The following is a 20,064-nucleotide window of genomic DNA, read 5'->3' on the forward strand; positions in this document are numbered from 1 at the left end:
ATTACTGGTCTTGTCCAACCAGTGGTCCAGCACTCAAAGACATTCAACTTGCAATGACATAAAACAGAGAAAAGATGCTGGGACCCGCAAATGCTTGGCATTTTTTTGATTTATAAAGTGATTCATGAAATAACTGTTTCAGCAAAGCTTAAAGCAAAGAAACAGGGCCGTAACCAAAATGAAAAAAAAAAAAAAAGGAGTCACGCCTGCACAGTCCAGTCTCTACGCCCTCTTGGACTTTGAACCATGAGTCTGGAGTGACTTGTACCCTGAGAATGAGCCCGTGAGTCATCGAGACAAAACGTTCATTAACGAGCCAAAAGCAAAAACTGCACAAGAAAATATTGTCTTCTTCATCCCCGAAGACGAACTGTGTGTTTTCCGCAGCGTCCCTTGGCTCTAGAGGCCCCTGTTCTGTGATCTGACCTTTAGCTGCAGAAAAACCCCTCCATTTTTCGTCCAACAGCACCTGATCTGTTGCAGGTGCTCTGAACGCACCAGCTGGGGTCCAGTCTTCATACAGGCTGACCAATGAATGTACGTCTCGGAGCTGTCGGGTTGTCTTCCGCTTGTTGTGCGGTCAGAGAAAGGCGCGCCCTTCTCACTTGCAAGGCTTTATTTAGAAGAATTTGCGCGGAGAAGAAAATGGAAGCCCTCAGGCATCATGTAAGAACAAAAAAGCACTTTTTGTTATTGTCTCAAAACTGGAAAAAAAAAAAAAAAATACTCATTGAAAAATACAGGAGTGGATATAGAATAAATATCTGTATCACAGCGACTGTTGCCATAATTTGTATATTTTAAAGTAAATATCCACATTTTCATACAAATAAATATCTTTCTTTTGCTCCTCTCTATCTGGTAGAGCAACAGTAGTGGTCGAAGCAATTGACAGGTGTCCTGTAGGTGTTTCCCGGTTAAATCAGTCTTTACATAATGTTACTTCATGCAGTGTGTTGATAGCTTCCTCCGCTACGGTTCGTACTGTACCTCGCAGTGTGGATGTCCTGGGTTTGAGTTTGGCCAAGTGTCCTCGTCACCTGTGGCTCGCCTCACTCGCTCCGCTGTGCTTGCTTTGAACCCAACCTCGCACACACACACACACACACACACACACACACACACAGAGAATCTGGGTTGCTCTGACGGAAGCTGGACTCCCGACGTCGGGCCTTGACTCGAGTGGAAGTTCGTTTGGTTGGTTTTTTTGTTTTGTTTTTGGTTTTGCTTTTTTTCCCCCGGCGTCATTGAACTCCTCCTGCGCCCATGAAGACAGTGTTGATGGGAGGCAGCGAGGACACCAGGTCCTGCACCTCTGAGGATGAGGTCACACGCTGCTGAGACAGCAGTGTCTCCTGCGAGGCGAAGGCGGCGGGAACTCCAAACATGCAGGGAACAGATCCCGACGAGGGGAGGGAATGACCTGAGGAGGAAGCAACAGAAATATAAAATAAAACATTCCAGCGTTTACTCCTGACCATGCTAAAAGTGTTTTTATTTTGTTGTTAAAATGGTCGCCTTTCCTGTACAGTGTCTACAAATCTGTTGATAGGAGTCTTGCTTGAACTGTAAACTTAACAAAGGCTGCTGGTCAGAACTATATTACAAACCCTTTAAACAAATCAGACAGAATCGCATTTTAGAATTTACGCTCCCGCCTTTTTTCTTTTCTTTTTTTTTTTAATTTTGTACGAAGTTTAATGTCTCAGTGAAATTAAAGCATAAAACAAATCAACATTTGGACATTTAAAAAAAAAAAAAAGGAAACGTGGAACTTTTTCGTTGTTTAACTAAGTTCAGTCTAAATTTGTGAGTCATTCAACAAACGAACACGCTGCTCTTTCTACAGTGGAAGTCAAATGATGTTCGGAGACTCTGGTCTTTCATCATTTGAAGCCACCGTCTTGTTCTTTCCTTCTACTTGTTTTTTAGGTCAGTATCTTGCTGTAGGAATATGGTCCCAATGGTGCCTCAGAGTCTGTTCCAACGCGGCCTTTGTACAGACAGAGGGTTTGTAAGCGATCAACCAAAGTTGTGGCCCCTGTAGGAATTGTTTGCATCAACTTTCAAGGCTCAACTTAATTCCATTGCTGCAGAAAAGCTGTAAATTCTTGATCCCTGTTTTCTATGAAATTTAAATTATTTTTTAATTTTTTTTTTTTTTCTTTACCTTGGATATTTACTGTTTACCTTTTGTACCATTGAGGTTTATTCTCCGGACTTAAACTGCCGAGAATTCAATTAAAAACTGGAAAAACTGGGATGCTGTAAAACTTTTGAAGGTTACTGTACATTTTTTTAAATCTTCTCCCAGCTTATTTACTTTCTGTATTATGTGTGCGATCAGTTTGTATAATTTTCTTATTTATGTTTTATAAAAATCTTGAGTCTTTGTTGCCAAAACACAGCTGAGGTGTGCGGCTGAACTGTATGAAATTTTCCTGGCTGTTTTTATGTTGCCAGAATCCTGCACACGGACGACGTCTCGGCCCCTCAGACCTCCATCAGACGAAATCCATACAGACAAACCGAAAGTCTTTCGTTTTCTTTTCAGTCAAAGAGTTTTTGATCCTATCTACAGACGCAGTCCTTGAAATTACAACCTGTTGCCAATTTTAATTTTCTTTTTCTTTTCCTCTTGGTCGCCTTGTGCAACTCTGTGGCACATGAAATCATCCTGATCCTTTTATAGTCTTTTCTCTGTCCAGGCACCAAAGCTGAAGATGTTTTAAGAAGAACTTGTTCAAAAATAAATAAATAAACACTAATCATTTTGTGTTGGTAACGGCTGTAGTAACAGAGGCAGGGGTTACCGTGACTGTGACGGATTATACACGTACTACAAAAATACAAAAGTCATGTAAATTTGATTATTGTCTGACAATTGATATCAATATTGTACAGAAATTAATTAAAGTAATGGTTAAAAAACAAAAAAAACTAAAACGCATCCTAACAGCTAAAGCTGTGAAGGAAATGTTTGGCAAAAATATGTCGTATACAGAACTAGTAGCTTAGGAGCTAAAACCTGCAAACGCGCTCTTACGATCCTTTTAAGAATCCCTTTAAAAAGACACGTTAAACACCTGTAACACCTGCTCACATGTCCATCCGCCCACCCCCCCTGCTCCCATCACTCCCGTACGTTCAACTGCTGACCTGCTCCAGTCTCTGCCTCCGTGAAGTAGGCTCCCGTTGTCTTCCTCCCGGGCTCGTCCAGGATGTTGAGCGGGTCGTGGACCTCAGAGTACGTCGAAGGGAAGGGGCGCAGGCTGCTGACGCTGCTGATGACGGACACGTGCTGGTCGACCAGTGACGTCATCCGCTGGCTGTCCAGGTAGCTGCCGTTGCCATAGTAACCTGCCACGGGGAGGAAAGTTTTCGAGGTGAGCTCCTGCCTAACAATCCGGTGCCATTTTGGTTTGTGCACATAGAACAGCGGTTCCCAAACTGGGTCAAAAGAGAAAACTGAGGAATCGCCAGACGATTAAAGGAAAAAAAAAAGTATATTTATGTTAATAAAATATGTTAATAATAATAATAATAATATGTTATTTTTTCGACAGAAGTTGTTTTTTTATTTTGTCTTTAAGACTCGATTCTTTCCCCTCTTGTCCAGACTGAGGCCATAAGCTGTGACGACGGGGCAGAGGTAAACATTGCTTCATTTCAGGAGGCCAGAAGCCAATAAACAAGGCTGGGGGCCATTAACATAGAGTCCTGAGTGTCTTAGCGGTGAAAATGTACCTTTCGTTTGGCCGTTGGCTTACTGCACAAACACAGCTTACAGTGACTCTGCAAAATCTTTGTAGGAGTAAATGTGCGTTTTGCTTCCTTTTGGCAGCGCAGCAACAATAATAGTGATTCTTCCATCAGGAAATCATCATCATCATAAAGGATTTTCAATGTGTTGTTCGTGACGTCTCCTCAGGTCTTTCCCAAGTGAATTAGTCCCAGGAAGTGACGCGTTTGATGTTTATTTTAAAGAAAAAATAAATACAAGTGTAAAGTTGATATCATTTCACTCTACAGTTGAAAACTTTTAGGTTAATGTGCAGCAGGAGAACAAAGTTATTTTTCGCATCAGCGGAATGCATCCATGTGTGCAGAGAACTGCAGCTAAAATGCAGAGAAAACTGACGGTATTTCTGTTAAATGTCACTAAATTTCATTTGAATTTTAAAGAATCACAGGCAATTTAGTCTGAATGCACTGAGTAATTCATGATGAGCAAGCCCATACATGCATATTATGGTGCAAACTGACACAGCGTCTTAAATTTTAGCCTCTTTAAATTAAAAATAAAAAATCTAATCTGTATGGAACAGCGTAAAAAACCAGTATATATTTTGTATCTGTTTGGTTGAGGTTACATTGAGGTTATACAGTTTGTCTTACACTGAGTGAAATATTCAAAGTCTTTGCATAAAATGGAAATATTCAAACTGTCTTTTGCATAATGTTACATTTATTTCCCAGTAATGCAAATGGGCGTATTTGGTACCTATGCAAAAGCTGGGATCCTGACCAGAATTTTAAATAAAGTTCTGTAGGACCCACTAGAAAATCGTAATTTCTACATTAAAGTCACAGTCTGAGCCTTTCTTACCACCGTGTCCTGTGGCAGAGTACGTCTGTCCCTGGCACCCACCACTTGCGGGGCTCAGTCCAGCCCCCACAAAGCCGAACCCCTCGGCCGAGTCCAGAATCTGAGCCGCAGTCTGAGCGTCCAGCCCCTGCTCAGTCTGAACTGGATCTGAACCTGAACTGTAGCTGGATGTGGACCGGACTGCAGAACCATAAGGCGTCAGGGAGCAGTTAGCGCTGCCGGACGAGTGATGGGCTGACGGAGGATGATGATTGTAGAACAAGTCTTTAGTCAGCTGCTGGTCATTGCAGGGGGGGTACCGAGAGAGGTGGTAGGCCAGGGATGAAGTCTGAGACTGAACTGAAGCCAGACACTGGTTCTGGCTCTGAGGTCTGAAACACAGAGTTGGAAACACCTTCAAACATTATAATAATAACAGAAGACGTGAATGTCAGACGTCTATAATCAAATCAGTATTTGCCAGTGACACCAAGTCTAAAATCTGTGCTGCTTTAAAGATAAAAAAGAGAAAAAAAAATGTCTAGTGTAAATGTAATTACGGGTATGAAACTTAAGGCCTTGTGAAGGTGGTAAAAATGTTAAAATGTTAATGTGATAACACCCGGTGGCTAGTGGAGACTATGTGTTTAATGAGGGTCTTTTTTATGCATTTACGACGTGTGTCAAAAATCCAGCTTTCCAGGATTTACGATAGCATAGCAAAAAAAATGCACCAACAAAGATAAATTAAAAAAAACAAACCAAGAAATCATCATAAATGTTTTTTATGGTATTAGCTTAGGAGCTATTTATCCTACAGTTATTATCTCTTCTGTCAACACTCAATATTGTTCATTATATAGGAGACAGGTATTATTTGTCATTATTGTTATTTTTTTTAATAAATATAATTAAATTTGATTTAATTTAATCTAACTTAATATAGCCGACCTGAGTGTAGGCTGGTAGTTCGAGTTGGAGGAGCTGCTGGCCGGAGGGAAGTAGCTGGAGCTGGTCTGAGGTAAGCAGTGGTACAGGTTCTCCGGGTAGGAGGAGCAGGGGCTGGGCTGGGCCATTGCACTGAGCGAGGACAGGCAGGAGGAAGAGGTGGAGGAACAGGTGGAGGAGGAGGAGGACGACGTCAGGAGCCTCCCCGCCATGGGCCCCTGGTTGATGACGGAGCCTCGGTGCACTAACGTCGCTGGAGAGATAGGGGGCGTCATGAGGGGGCCGCTGACCTGAGAGAAGTCCATCTGACCACCTGTCGTATGTGTGTGGGTGAAGAGGGAAACGGGGATAACACAGTCTAGAATAAACACACGAGGACAGGAAATAAAAGGTAAAAAATGTTCACCTTACAGGCTGATTGTTTTTTTGTTTTTTTAAAGCTGCACTCATCAATATTTTTGTATGAACAATGGGTTAAATGACTGTGCGTAAAGTGAACGGTGTCAAAGGTGAGAATTATCGCCCAACTCTGAAACTCTGTGGAGCCTTTCAGCATCTTTCAGCTCAACGTCTTGGGTCCCCTCTCATCAACCTTGTTTCCGGCCACAACAGGCAAAATGCTTTCAGTGGAAAAAGCCCCAATAAACCCACTGTGCATTACAAGACCGGCGCCAAACGGCAGTCGGACAAAGCCGACGACTAGCTGGCGAACGCAGCGGAGCATTTATTAGCTGAAGAGACTTATTTTTTCCCCCCCCAGGAGCTGTTTGAGACCAAAAGCCGAGCTGAAAGAGAGGGACTATCGGACTTGGATTTCTCAGGACTCGACTCCAAATGACCGATAATGTTACTTTTTGTGTGCAGGATTCGTTGATAAGGAACTGACTGAGAAACCCTCAAGTGACCCAAAAAAAAAAAGAAATCAGTTATTGCCGCTTCAAATACAAAATATACTGGTAGAAAAAGACGCAAGACTGTCCTTACCACCAAAACAACTGCATTGGTTGTTTGTTCAAAGGGCTAAAACGGCCAACTATGTGTTATTTTTGCATTTCAAGGATCTCTAGCACCCACACGAATTGCGACCATTGCCTATTGCAACACACACAACCTCTGAGGGAGGGGGTCGTGGCGGCTTGTTGGGTGTACAAAGCGTCTGTTTCCTAACAACAATCAACAATGGGTTTCTTTTTAACCGCGTGACAACAACTGTTCCCCGGAGGGTTTTTTTGCGCCCAAACTTAACCAAACCTTAACCTTAAGTGGTGGCAGATCATATGTTAAAGTCAGTTGTAACAGTTTTGAAGGGCACTGACAAACAAAGTCGTTGTGCTGGTAGAGTGCTCTGATCACAATAAGGTCATATAGGTATTCTGTCATTCAGTTTGGAGGACTGGAGAATATAGTTAAATGAAAGATAATTCTTGCTCCTTCTTCTTCTTGATGCTTTCATTTTGGTCGGCCAACAACAAAGTGGTGCTTTTTTTCTTCTTTTACCTGAAACTGTGAAACCGGCAGCATCTGTGCCCTGGTAGGCGACCGTGCTTGTCTCCAGACCTTGCTGCTGATTGGCGGACAGAGACATGTAGGCGTGTTCTCCCAGCGGGGACTCATTCTTCACCGACTGGTCAGCGGCAGCGCTGGCCTTGTTGCGATTCGCGAGAAAGCAGGAACTGGGCGAAGCCAGGAACGCCGCTTTGCTGGCATCTGAAAGCAGAACGAGTAGCGTCACGTCGTTAACAACAGCATCTGCCGAAACTCACTGAACACGGGACTGTCCGACCACGTTGGGACGTTTTTTTTTGTTCATGATTCTTTATTGTTGAACTGCATGACCCCTCTATACAGCCCTGTATGTGGGGCGCTGCTGTAATAACGGTGATAGTTCATCAGTCACATTCTGTAATATGAATAATTTCATGAATTCTCATGAACTCAATTGTAAGGACCGCAACATTAACCATTTTTAAATTAGACTTTTAGAGCTTTGATTGATTATTTTTCACTTTAATTTCCTTCATTAAATTTGCAGCAATTCATTACTGCACCTAAAATAGCCTGTGTCTGTTACTTTGGACCCTTATTACCTTATTTAATTTCTTATATTTTCTACTTTAATTTTATTTCTCTCTTCAGTTTGTTTTTGTATGATTTTTTAAAGAATCCCCATTGCCTTTCGTGAGCACTTTCAATTTTCTTTGTGCTTGAAAGCTGTAATTTAACTAAACTCGACCTGCATTGTAAACTAAAAATTACTATTAACCGAGACACTCAACATTGTATTTTTCTTTTTTCCCACTAGAACAAATGTCCCATATCTTGTACGACAAATGCAGTGATTGCAATACTCTTATCATAATATGGTATAAGACTTTCTATCCTTCACAGTTATTGAGATCCTAAAAAGTTGGTAACAATGTCTATGTCAATATTTCCTTTGTCTCTGATTACAATATGAGCTAAATGACCCATAGGCCTCTTTGCACAAATGGAGTTTTCATATTTAACATCCCGGACGTGTGTGGGCAGCTGCATTTTCCCATGTGCTGGTGTCTGTTTTGACGCCTGTTACCTGCATTTTTCATATATTTGTCCAGCAGGTTCTGCAGGTCCTGCTCCTTGTCATTGTTAAACTGAGTCTCCAGAGCCAACAGGATGTACTCGTCTAACAGCATCCTGATCAGGTGGAAGGAACCTGCCAGTGCCAAGCACAAAGGTGAAAAAAGGTCATCAAGAAAAGAGCTGTGCCTAAAAGACTTTTCCCGCATATCAAACTGTGCAAGACCTCGACTCCCTGATTCCAGCTGAGCTCTCACCTGAGGATTTTCTCTGTTTGACCTTTAGGAGCAAGCTGCTCTTTGTTTGACCTGCGGGGTCACAGGTTTAAAACCTTCTGTGTTTGAGCTTTACTGTGACTTCAGAGAGCGACCCACCAAATGGCCAGTGTTTATTTACGTACACGCAGTCTGTGTGCATGTGTTTGAACAGAGAGCACGCGACCCTCAGATAAGACTTTGTTTAATCAGGGTGAGTCTTGCCATTACAATTTATGGCACTATTGTAGCAATCTGCTCCTCCTGCTTGTATTAGCCCTGTGTTTTTGAGTGAGTAAGTGTGTGTGTGTGTGTGTGTGTGTGTGTGTGTGTTTGTGTGTGTGTGTGTGTGTGTGTGTGTGTTTGTGTGTGGTCAACACATCCTGTCGACTGAATGATGGAGAAGAAAGGAGCACAAAATTAATTAACTGACAGTAATATCACAAAGAATAATCCCCATGTCATCATTATGATGTTCAGTACGTAGCCTTCGATAAGTTTTTTTTTGTTTTTTTTTTTAATAGTGCCTGATTAACAGTGATTCTGTGAAGTAATCACTTTTGTTCATACTACTTACACCACGTCTCCCGTAAACTCTGTCGCTGCTTGTCCCCTCTCCCTGGTACCTTTGACTTAAAAGGGAGTATATATTGTAAGAATGATGTTATGTTAAAAATGATTCGGAGGGTTTACTTCGGTCTGTTTGATAAGAAAACAAATCCATTCCTGCTTTGCGCTGTAAAACATTACCCACCTGTGCTGTAAAGCAACACATCCGATTCCACTAAATCTGGCTGGATGAAATACACGGTAAAAGGTTGTAACCGCCAGTCGTTTTCAGTGACGACTATGCCAGTTTAAGCCACTTTTATTTGAGTTTAAGTGGAGGGGTCATGATTTATTGGTGTTAAAATGGTGCAAATGCAAATGTTTGGCCGCCCCAAGTTTAACAAATTAGGCAACTAGGGAGCGACTGTGCCATAAACTTTGCACAAATACTAAATGTCATTATAAAGGCTATGGATAATACATAAAGTTTGCCTAATATTAGCTTATCCCTAGGGGCATTAATCACTGTGTCTTCAGCAGGGCTTTATGGCAGTTTTCTGAGTATTCCCTCTCAGTTTGTGGCGTGTCAAATAAAGCGTCAAGGATTTTTGTAACTCTTTCAAGGATTAAAGTAGGGCTGTAACTGACCGTAGAGTACACTGCTGAGTATTTTGTCAAATACTCCGTAATAGTTTTGTCTGTAAAATGTCAAAAAACTGCCCAACCCGATTTCCCAGAGCCCTGACACCTTCAAATACACTGTTTTGCACAATCAACGGTCCAAAACCAAACTATACTCCCTTTACAGGGATATTAAACAGCTAAGAATCCTCAAGCAGCTGGAACAAGAGAGAGTTATAGTTTCATCTTTAGGGTGAAATTTCACTATCTTACGGAGGAGGAACAGGTTTGTTTTGTTTGTGCATCAGCTGGAAGGTCTTGTATGTGAAGATTCTCTTACCGAAGCTGGAGGCGTTGTTGAGCGTGAGGTTGTGCATCACTCTGGCACCAAAGAAACTCCACCTGAGCAGGAAATCCTGAGCTCGCTTCTTCACTGATCGGCTGCTCTGCTTCCCGGGCTTAGAAGACAGAAAGACAGAGAAGAGAACTGCTCGGCTGCACAGCAGGACATTTGCAAGACCGTGTAGTGAGTCCACACAAGAACGAGTACGCACAGTGGCTGGGGGGAACAGCAGTTACCTTGATGACTTTATGCTCCACGACAGAGTCCAGCCACTCGATGAAGGACTCCACTGTGGCGTTCTTCCTCAGCAGCTCCTTCAGCTCCTGGAAGACGGTGACGGAGTCATCTGGAGAAAAGAGTGCCTTCATTATCACTACAAGAGATTCTCATTTGTATTAGAGCAACAGAAACAGCTGGTGATGGTTGTGATGGTTAATGTAAATATGTGTACATTAAATTTCCGTCATATTGGTCTTTATAAATTATGGGTTACGTGGTCACTCAGTAGTTGTCTTACACTCAGAGTACATGTCTGGGTCCTGGTCTCCGGTAGTGTTTATGCTGAGCAGAGGCTGTGAGCTGATACTGCTGAGATCCACGTTATCGATGTCCAGCACCATGCTGGTCACCACAGCCTGGTCGAACAGCGCCGGACGGGCTATCTGGAATAACAGGGAGATGAAGAAAGACCTCAAAACTCATCATTGTGTTTACTTGGAGATATTGAGACTATAATCCACATAATCTCTCGCTCAGTACATGTTGTACCTGCGCCAGGTGTAGGAACGAGGTCTGTCTCTTCAGGGAGGAGACAAAGCGGCGTGCAATGGGGAGTTTCCGGGCTGCAAGGCATTCTGGGAGGTTTTCCAGGGAGGAGGCCAGCCAGTGCTCCCAGTGTTTGGCAAAGTTGCGTATATCTGCCAGCAGACTGACGAAACAGCATTCACACAGATTAGAGGTCTTCTCAAATCAAATCATTGTAGTTACAAAGGACCACTTTAGGGTGAAACTGGACTTGTTTAAAACCTTTCCAGCTGCTCGTGTCTCTACAGTGAAGGAAAAGGAGTAAAATTTAATGAAAACTGACAGGATTTTTTTTGCCAAAACTACAATATTAAAATCCCGGAATCACAAACTGGGCTAAATCTTTCTGCCAACTAGAAGAATTTCCAGGACAGGTAAGGGTTTTATGGGAAATGTGGTTCTAATTTAAAAAAAATTTTTTTTTAGCACCAGCAATGTGCATGGTGTCACAAAGAGCCACAGACGGCCTCGAGGAAGGTCTCGTGTTTTCGTATCACATGAACATCAAGACTGATTTCACGATAACACATCAGGTGGACATGAAGTGAAGTTTAAGTAACAAACCTTTCGGGCATCTCCTGCATCGTGGCAGGAATCAGAACATCTGTTAAAACCTGAGAAAATAAAGGAGTCATTACTAAAACAGAGCAAACATGCTGCTAATCCACATAGTTATCAGTGAGCCAGAGGGGGGGAACAGGATCTGTCCTCACTCATATCATTCATAACGTTGAGTGGTGGGCTCCTTGGGCTCCAAGGCTTCAGCACTTTTAAATGGATGTACTTTTAATTATGGTGGATGTAATGCTCTCTTTAGCCCATTGAGTTATGTTTATCTTTTCCCTCCTGGTCTCTGCAGAATTAAAGTCTCTGCTTGCTGAATCCAATCTATTTTTGAGAGGACACAACAGTATTCTTTGGTTGTTCTCTGAAAAAAGGGCCTTCAAATGCATGTGAATGGGATAGAAAGAACACGTCGCGCTGAATTACAGAGGGTTCGCCGGAGATTTTCTTGTTCAAGAACATTTGATTAGGACAGATGCTGTGGGCTCGTGGAGACTGGGATTGAACCGGGGCCCTTTCATTTATAAGAAAAAGCCTCCAACTAGCAGGGCACGCTGCCGGCCAAGCGCTCCCTGTGTTTTCTGAATGAGGTTTGGGTTGAACCATGGATAAATACCTTGTACAGTATGCAGAATTTTAGCTCCTGACTTAAAAACTACTTGTAGGTGGAGTTCAGAATTATAAATAGATTAACATAAATTAACAACTGGTCAAAAATGCCACATGTTAAACTGAAAAAATGCAAGATTTCTGTGCAAAAGAACAATTAAAATACATGTTTCTTTCTGGTTTGTGTCAAAACACCTTGAATTTGGTTGCTTGAGCACCTTATACTTTGTTGGGGAAAACTAAACCAGAAACTAAACAGGAATTTAAGTCATAAACGTCTGCGCTTGAGAGACTTCTGCAGCTGCAAACTTGTGATCCTGTGGTGATGAAACTGCAGAAACAGTATTCAATGACGACCTTATAGAGAATGGAGTCACAGACACAGAAGATGTCGACTATAACTGGGTCTTCCAGCAGCGGCAGCAGGTGGTCGGGCATCCCCTGCCAGAAGTGGAGCAGAAAATTCTGGATCTGAAACAAAACGTTTTTTTAAGAGTTGAATCAGTTTGAGTGGACGCTAGAATACTCTCTTCACTGCGATTTAACACTCAGTGGAAAACAATAAAATGCTCTCATGTGACGCTTATTACCACCTCCTCAAAGTTGACATTGATAGCATTGTCCAGGATGCACTGGCAGTGTGTTTTATACATCATGATCAGAGTGTCCACCTGCAAAAGGGACAACGAAGGTTTTGACATGAAATTAATTCAAAAACAAACGATAATGCAACTGGTCACAGCTACGGCCAAAACTTTTCATGCAATATCCCGAGTAGTAATTATATGTTTGCAAAAATTAAGATTCTAAACACATTTGTTGGTTTAAAAGTAAATCTTTTGCCATCAGAAATGCAGAGGACAGACTGACAAGCTTCCTGTTGTGTGTTTATAGTAAATATACAACGCATAGTGTGTGTGTTAAAATTACTGTTACGCTGGTTTTTCACCAACCTTTTCTCTGGAAATGTTTCCCTGCAGCAGAAGATGCTGAGCATTGGGGAAGTCCGGGAGCAAAGTTCCAGTTTTAGAGCTCAGAGAGTATTTCCTGGTGAAACCTCCCTGAAACATACAATGTGTGTTAGACGCTGGTTTAGTTGACCCTGATAACGTTGTTTTTATCTGAGTAGCGACTATCTAAGATAGTCACTTCTTTTTTCTTTTTTTTTACCTCGTTCTTGAGCTTGCTCCCAGAAAATCTGTGATCAAAGGGAAACAGATTTGATCTCGAGCAAATGTTTCATCAGCAGGGATTTTAATATATAAATATATCATGTTCAGACACTGAGATCTCATTTAAAAAAAACACACACACACACACACACACACACACACACACACACACACACACACACACACACACACACACACACACACACACACACACACACACACACACACACACACAAACAGCACAATTTTGAAGAAAGTGATAATACATAGCATTATTATTATTATATTAATAGATAAATTAGTTCCAAATGGACTAAACAGAAGAAATTAGAATTCAGCACGAGCGCTCAAACTGCAGCAGAACATGTAAGGAACAAAACCTCAATGTCATCTGCAAAGACGGAGACAAAACAGACAAAACATAACCACTGTGCACTTATGATGGACACACAAACAATAAAATACCACATCATGATCAACAAGCGCAAAACGCGGAGATACAGTCCAATATGCAAAGAGGAAGAAGAGGAAGAGCACGCTAGATGTTACCTGGTCAGACCTTTTCCAGAATACACAGAGTGATAGTAGGCGCTGCTCTCTTTGATGCCGATGCCATAGTAATGATATCTGTTGAACGTCAAGATAATAATATCAAAGAGTGACCCTCAAGAGCAGTGATAACAAATAAAAGGTTTTGATAGAATTACACTGTACAACAACCTTCTTGGAGCTCTAGTTTAGACGACAACTTTTTGCAAAAAAAAAAAATTCAAGACAGGAAGAAAAATTTTGCATTTACTTGGAGTGTCCCCTGGTGCCCAGTCTTCTTGTTGTTAAAAGAGGAAACTTCTGTCGGATCGTCTGATGCGAGCAGGAGGCATAAAGTTCTGGTCAATTCAGCTCTGTCCGACTATTACGTTCATATCAAATGTAAACGCTTCAGGTCAGCCATCAGATCCCTGTCACTGAATCCACACTAGGATTCTGAAGTAGCCTTATATTGTACCGCATGTAATGTCCGGAACTTCTGCTGTAAGTACTTTCACTTTTACATTTTTTTTGGGGCTGTATCTGCAGAGTGGGACGTTCGAGACACACCTGGAATGAACATTCATACGCTAGCGACATCAATAAGGCACAACACACCTACCACGGGCATTGTACCTGTGACTGGGCAGAGTAAGGAAAAGCAGGTTCATAAGTTGGTCATATTTTATTGACCCCGAACTTTATAAGTTTTCATCAGGATCATCCTAAAACCAACCTAATGGAACATAAGTACTCTGCAGATACAGTAAATACATGTTTCCTAATTTTTATGGAAGACATTTTGGACAGTGAAGACATTTTCTGGCTCTATAAGGAAACACACACACACACACACACACACACAGACAGACACACACCTTTCCAAACGTTGCGGCACAGGCCGGCTCCAGTTTCTCCTTCCTGCAGAAGTCCAGATAGTGGGCATAGAGGATGCATCGAGGCAGACACACTCCTTCGCACACTATGTAATTCTCCTCCAGCCTGTTGACACATCAGTGAGAAAATCAGATGTCCACTGAATGCAGTACGGGCAAATAGTCACACTGAGTGCGTTTACATATGAATTAACATCCCGATAACGAGCCTGATATGGCGTCTACGTGGAACATGAGAAAAACCTGGTTATTCATATCCCTGTATACATGACCATAACAGTATCCAGGTTTCTGATCGAGTGCCTGCACGTCAGCCTCGATTGCCTCACCATCTCAGCCACTACCACTGGAGTTGGTTCATAAACCGGCATGTGTTTACATGCCGCAGTATCCTGGTTTCTACTGGAGTACCGCAGGTGGTGTATCCAGGTTTCTCAAAACCAGGATAAGGTCTTCTCCAGGTTTCTGAAACCAGGAAACTGGATAATAGGAACAGAGCAAATTGGGCTCAGATGAACTGAATGGAGAAAATACATGCTACAGTCTGGGTGCCAACAATTGTTAAAAATCCAAAAGAGGAGGAAGGAGTCACTTCCGGTTGTCGTTTTTTGTTTGGTTTACGAAACAATCGCTACTAGGTAAGTTATTAAAAAATATCGCTTACTTTGCAGCCCCCAGAATACTTTTTTTTCAACTAGTTAGAAGCAGTGGTGGAGGAAGTATTCAGATTCTTAAGCAGCTGTCAAATAAATGTAGTGCAGTAAAACGTAGAGTATAAGTAGAGAGTACAAGTGCCCCAGACATGTGCAGCACTTGAGTAAATGTACTTTCCACGGGTCTTCGTAGAGCCCGTAAGTGTCTGAAAAATAGCTGTAAGTAAAACAAGTGACCTGCAGGGTGAGGTTTTGGTTTTGGTTTTTTAGATCCAGCTTCTCAAAAATGAAAACTCAGACCGCCCTAAGCTTCTTCCACCTCTCACCAACATCCTGTGGGATGCAGGACGTAAGGTTTCTGTGATACGAGCAATGCTGGCAAAGTAGCGTGGAGATCCTACGTCACCGCCAGACTCCGTAAGGTCTGGATTTCCTTTACTGACGCAGTGTGTAGACCGCTTGCGGCGCTCCTACCACTGTAGCGTGAGCTGTGTCTGTTTCTTCTTGTCTTTGATGATCTGACTGATGGTCCTCCTGGAGGAGGCGATGCTCTGTTTGATGGTCAGGTCGGGGTTAAAGTCCACCAGGTCCTGGTCTTCTTCGGAGGACGGCGTCTCATTACTGTCCTCAGCCTCTGGGCAAACATACAGTGCAGACACATGGTTCAGCTGGGTGTTCTGCCTCAATAAACAAACTTCAATATGTTTCTTTCCCCCACTTAATATTTAGGAAACAGTTGAACAATACATGAGCTTTTTCACATATTTCTCACTGTCTCTCTTGGTAAATGAGTATGATTATGTGATTAAATAGAGAAGGTCAGTGTTCTTCCACTTATTCTCCTCTGATTTAAAACATGCTGCATTTAGACTTCTTTTAAACAACTCCAATTTATTCTTCCCGTAAACACTTCCTCCCCCCTAGTGTCATTACAGCTAATATCCTTAAAAATAATACCTGTCGAAACCTCGGGTTAGTCCAGCGCAGTAGCTGAGGAGCCTCTTGTACGTCTTTTTTTTTTTTTTCCTCACTGATGAGAACATTTTACATTTAATTTTCGGTATTGTTTCATTTTCAGTGTTTCCCCTTTGCCTTCTGCGTCTCCAGCCACCTCACAAGCCTCAAGGATTTTATTTTGTTAAGCCTAACATTTGCTCCGATGAGAGTGAAGAAGACGAGGAAGAAGAAGAAATTAGTTTGAAGTCTTTTTCTCTCCACTTGAGGACAGAGTCCAAAATAGAGTTATTTTTGTGCTTTTCTGACCTTGAGAGAGTGATTTGTACTTTCCTACACCTCTTCACTTAGATTGCTACTGGTGTGCCCGTGCGGTAAGCAATGAATCGTGAGAGCAGCGTTAAAGGAATCAAATAATGGTTCATTATTTTCTGGAGAGTGCCTGAACAGCTATTCAAAGACGCATACTGTGCTGTAACTCCATTTACACTTGTTGTTGTGCTTAATGAGAATGTCTCAATCGCTATTTGGTCTCAAAGAGTTTGCATTTTTCTGGAGAATGTCTCCCCTCCATAAAACTGGAATAAAAGGACACTCCACGGTGAGAAAAAGAGACAAAACGGAACACTGCTAATGTCACGTTACGATGATAAAAAAATTTGGAAAATAATTACTACAATAACTAATCATCTAACAGGCCAGAAATACATTGGTGATTATCGATAACGTTTTATTTTATTTTACTTATTGGTAACATTTTGTGTTTAGAAATGTAATAAACACCATGTAAATCTACCAGATGTTGTAATATCAACTCAAAATCCTCACTCTGATGATATCTTGAAATATCAAAAAAGTTGAGCTGACGGCCACAGGAAACATGAGTTTGTAGGCTTGGAAAAAGTTTTTGCGTATCTCAAAGCTGGAACAGTTTGGTGAAATGTTCCCTGATATCACCATTCAAAAAAACAGCCCTTTGTGTCAGTGGTGACGCTGCCGCCTAAATACAGCACATATGAGATATTTACTAGCTCTAAAATTAAGAACATGGAATGTGTATACCTTCCTTTTTGTATGTCTATCAAAATCTTTTACTGAGGACTGTGAAGAGTGGAAGCTCTTATATTTGCCGTGTGTACATTCTTCGATTTTGGAATGGAAAAATAAGTTTTGCACAAAACCGAAAAAACGGTGAACAACGGTTTAAATTTAAGTGCAAACAGAGGATTTATGTTAAGCCCTGATATCTACGGAACAAGATGTTTTCGGTTCTACATTTTACGGATATCGGTCTGAACGTAAAACTGCATTTCCCAACACCAGCATCAGCCTGAATTTGTTTTATCCATATTGAGTCTTGGCTTTTTACTGACTGCTTTTGTTTTAGTCATCTACAAATTGCTAGCTTCGCTCCTATTCCTGTGTCTCCATCATCATCCTATTCACATCTGTCAACCAAAAGGTCTGAGGAAAAAAAAAAAAAATGTAATCTTGCTGTCGGTTCAGTGATGTCTGCAGATGTAGCACCATCATGTGGTTGATTAGTGTCACTTTTTTACCTGAGCAAATTTGGAACCAATCCACCGGAAAAAAAAGAAAAAGCATTAGGATTTAAAGACTCTGAGTAGAAATTATACGAAGCAAACAGGAGAAGATGAAAGAGAGAATATAGAAGGGATCTCAATAATATAAAACAAAGTCTGAGCCCCGTTTTTTCTGAACTCCCAACATTAACACATTGACCCAGTGTGTTTGCTCCATTACCTGATTTAATCCCAGAATCATCCTCCTGGGCAAGATGCGTCCGCCCGTTAAAATCTGTGTGCGTTTCCTCTGGAGAGCTGCACAAAGTCTTGGTCAACGAGTGAATAAGAAACACTCCGTCTCTGCCCGAACTCTCACTGCTGCGTTTCATCGGCATGGTGGCCGTCAAATTTCAAAAATCAACCAAAGGCGAGGGAGAAAAACAGGAAAAGCGTGAAAAAAGCAGCTCACCGCCGATCATTTGTCCTGAAAGACCGTGAGCCCGCTCTGCACGCAAAATGAATCCTTAAACGCCGTTTGTCAGTCCCTCCTCCGCACAGGTCCAGGAAAAGAAGGAAAAGCCGACCGACACCATCTCCGGCATTTTGGTCACTTTATACCAGCCCCAAACAAAAGTGGCAGAACCCTCTGCGCCGTTGATGAACTCTGACAGAGCCACCTCAGACTAATAAGGCTGCGCTGTGGGGAAGGCAGAGCTAATGAAGCCGTGCATGCATTCATCATATTTACAGAAGACTGGGGCTTATCCGAGTTATTAATGATTAACAGAAAAAAAACCCTCATCCATCTGTCCGTCCATCCATCCTGCCTCCCACAGTCAGCTGGCCCCTTCATACATGTAAACACCTCAAGCGATTTAAGTCAGAATTGGTCCAGTGGGATTTCACTTTATTTAATCAGGTTTGGAAACTCTAGCAGCCCTATATGCATCTTCATTTGATACTATTTTGTGGCACCTGTGTTGCTTTGGGATCATTTCTAAGCTGAACGAGACTTTCACCTGTTTAAATTAAGGGCGGGAAAGAAAGAGCCCTTTTTATCTCAGCTGCATCCATCACATTAGGTCTGCAACTAATGATCATTTGAATCTGTCGATTGTCTCTTATTTTGTTAATGGCCCGAGGAAATGACTATCAGAATATCCCTAAAGCCCCGGGTCGACGCCTTCAAAGGCCACGTTTTACCTTTCCACAAAATACAAAAACCCTTCCTCTGGGGTGCCTCCTGCACATCAGATATTTCACTAATGAAATATTCAGTTTCAGTGTTTCCTCTCAGTGACTCCTCTTATTGCGTCAAGGACTTTGCTGTAAAATCTGCTGCCTTTTATTTGTTTGTTTTTTTTTAATCTAAACATTTTCCGTGATGAGAATGAGGAAGAGATTAGTTGAAAGTCTTTTTGTTTTTTTTTTTCTGCTTGAGGACCCGGTCTTAAAAAGTATTTTTTTGTTTGTTTTCCCATCCTTGACAAGGCTATTTGTGCTCTCATTTATCGCTTAACTGAGTTTGTTAAGTTTAATGCTCATAAAGACCTCAACAAATAAAATCAAATACCCTCTCCAGAACAAACAAAAAGTACACATATTAGGGCTCGTAAATATGTTTTAAATCAATCATGATATGAATATGGATATTTTTCCAATTCTGATATGCATCTACATACAGAATCACATATAAAATTATTAAGGTATATTGATAAAATTATTTAACGCAGTGGACTGTGTTCCATTGTTATGCATAATGTGAAAAAAAGAAATCCTGTCACAGGTCTAAAACAAAACTTCAAATAACCAGACCTTTCATAATCATAAATTCGACATTTTAAGACCTTTTATGGCCTTTAAATTAAATAAATCAAATGCAAGACCTTTGATAATCATAACTGAGACTTTTAACTCATTTTAAAAGTCAGATTTGCAGATCAGACCTAAGGCATTTTAAGCATCAGCGCTCACACACTAAACAATAAAACAAGGACTGAGCAATGTTCAAATTAATCAAATAATGGACCATTAAACCAAAAAGACAACAATATAAATATACTGAAGCAGTGAATTAACGCAAATAAATAAATTAGACTGAACATCCAGACAAAAACTCAAAAAGGGAAAGAATGTAATGTAAACCTGATGTAAATGTAGCTCTATATAAATTCAGCGTAAACAGAAATCAATTTGAAATGTGTCAGAAAGAGTCACATTTGCGTTCCAGATAAGATTTCCAGACAGACCGCCAATATTTGCTTTGTATTTGAAAGATTTTACCTGGAGGTTAATCGACGTAGGAGACAGGTGTCCGGGGTTGCCAGGTCCGCGGGCTACTTTTGAAGTGTTGCCACGGGTTGAATTTTTTTTTTTTTGTCCGCTGGTTGAGTAGGACCTATTAATATGAATAATGTCCCCTGCTCCACACCGCAGAGGTATATTTTGTTCACAATAATAGACTGTATCTAAGTGCGCAGCGGCCAATTTAGGACC

General features: G+C 41.5%; 1 protein-coding gene across 1 annotated transcript; it reads right to left on the reverse strand.

Moving 5' to 3' along the window:
* Positions 1-1,202: 1,202 nt before the first annotated feature.
* rfx6 (regulatory factor X, 6) lies at positions 1,203-19,921 on the reverse strand. Its single transcript, XM_040125004.1, has 21 exons — positions 19,852-19,921; positions 17,807-18,265; positions 15,563-15,722; positions 14,418-14,541; positions 13,811-13,872; positions 13,561-13,638; positions 13,010-13,037; positions 12,793-12,900; positions 12,433-12,510; positions 12,197-12,310; positions 11,231-11,280; positions 10,631-10,790; positions 10,380-10,524; positions 10,099-10,208; positions 9,860-9,977; positions 8,109-8,231; positions 7,034-7,243; positions 5,540-5,849; positions 4,610-4,980; positions 3,160-3,360; positions 1,203-1,423 (listed from the first exon to the last, which is right to left on the reverse strand). The coding sequence occupies exons 2-21, from the start codon at positions 17,961-17,963 to the stop codon at positions 1,245-1,247; spliced, it is 2,886 nt and encodes a 961-aa protein (XP_039980938.1). The 5' UTR covers positions 17,964-18,265; positions 19,852-19,921; the 3' UTR covers positions 1,203-1,244.
* Between the last annotated feature and the right edge of the window lie 143 nt (positions 19,922-20,064).

Source organism: Xiphias gladius, chromosome 4, assembly GCF_016859285.1.
Source record: "Xiphias gladius isolate SHS-SW01 ecotype Sanya breed wild chromosome 4, ASM1685928v1, whole genome shotgun sequence".
NCBI classification, from domain to species: domain Eukaryota; kingdom Metazoa; phylum Chordata; class Actinopteri; order Istiophoriformes; family Xiphiidae; genus Xiphias; species Xiphias gladius.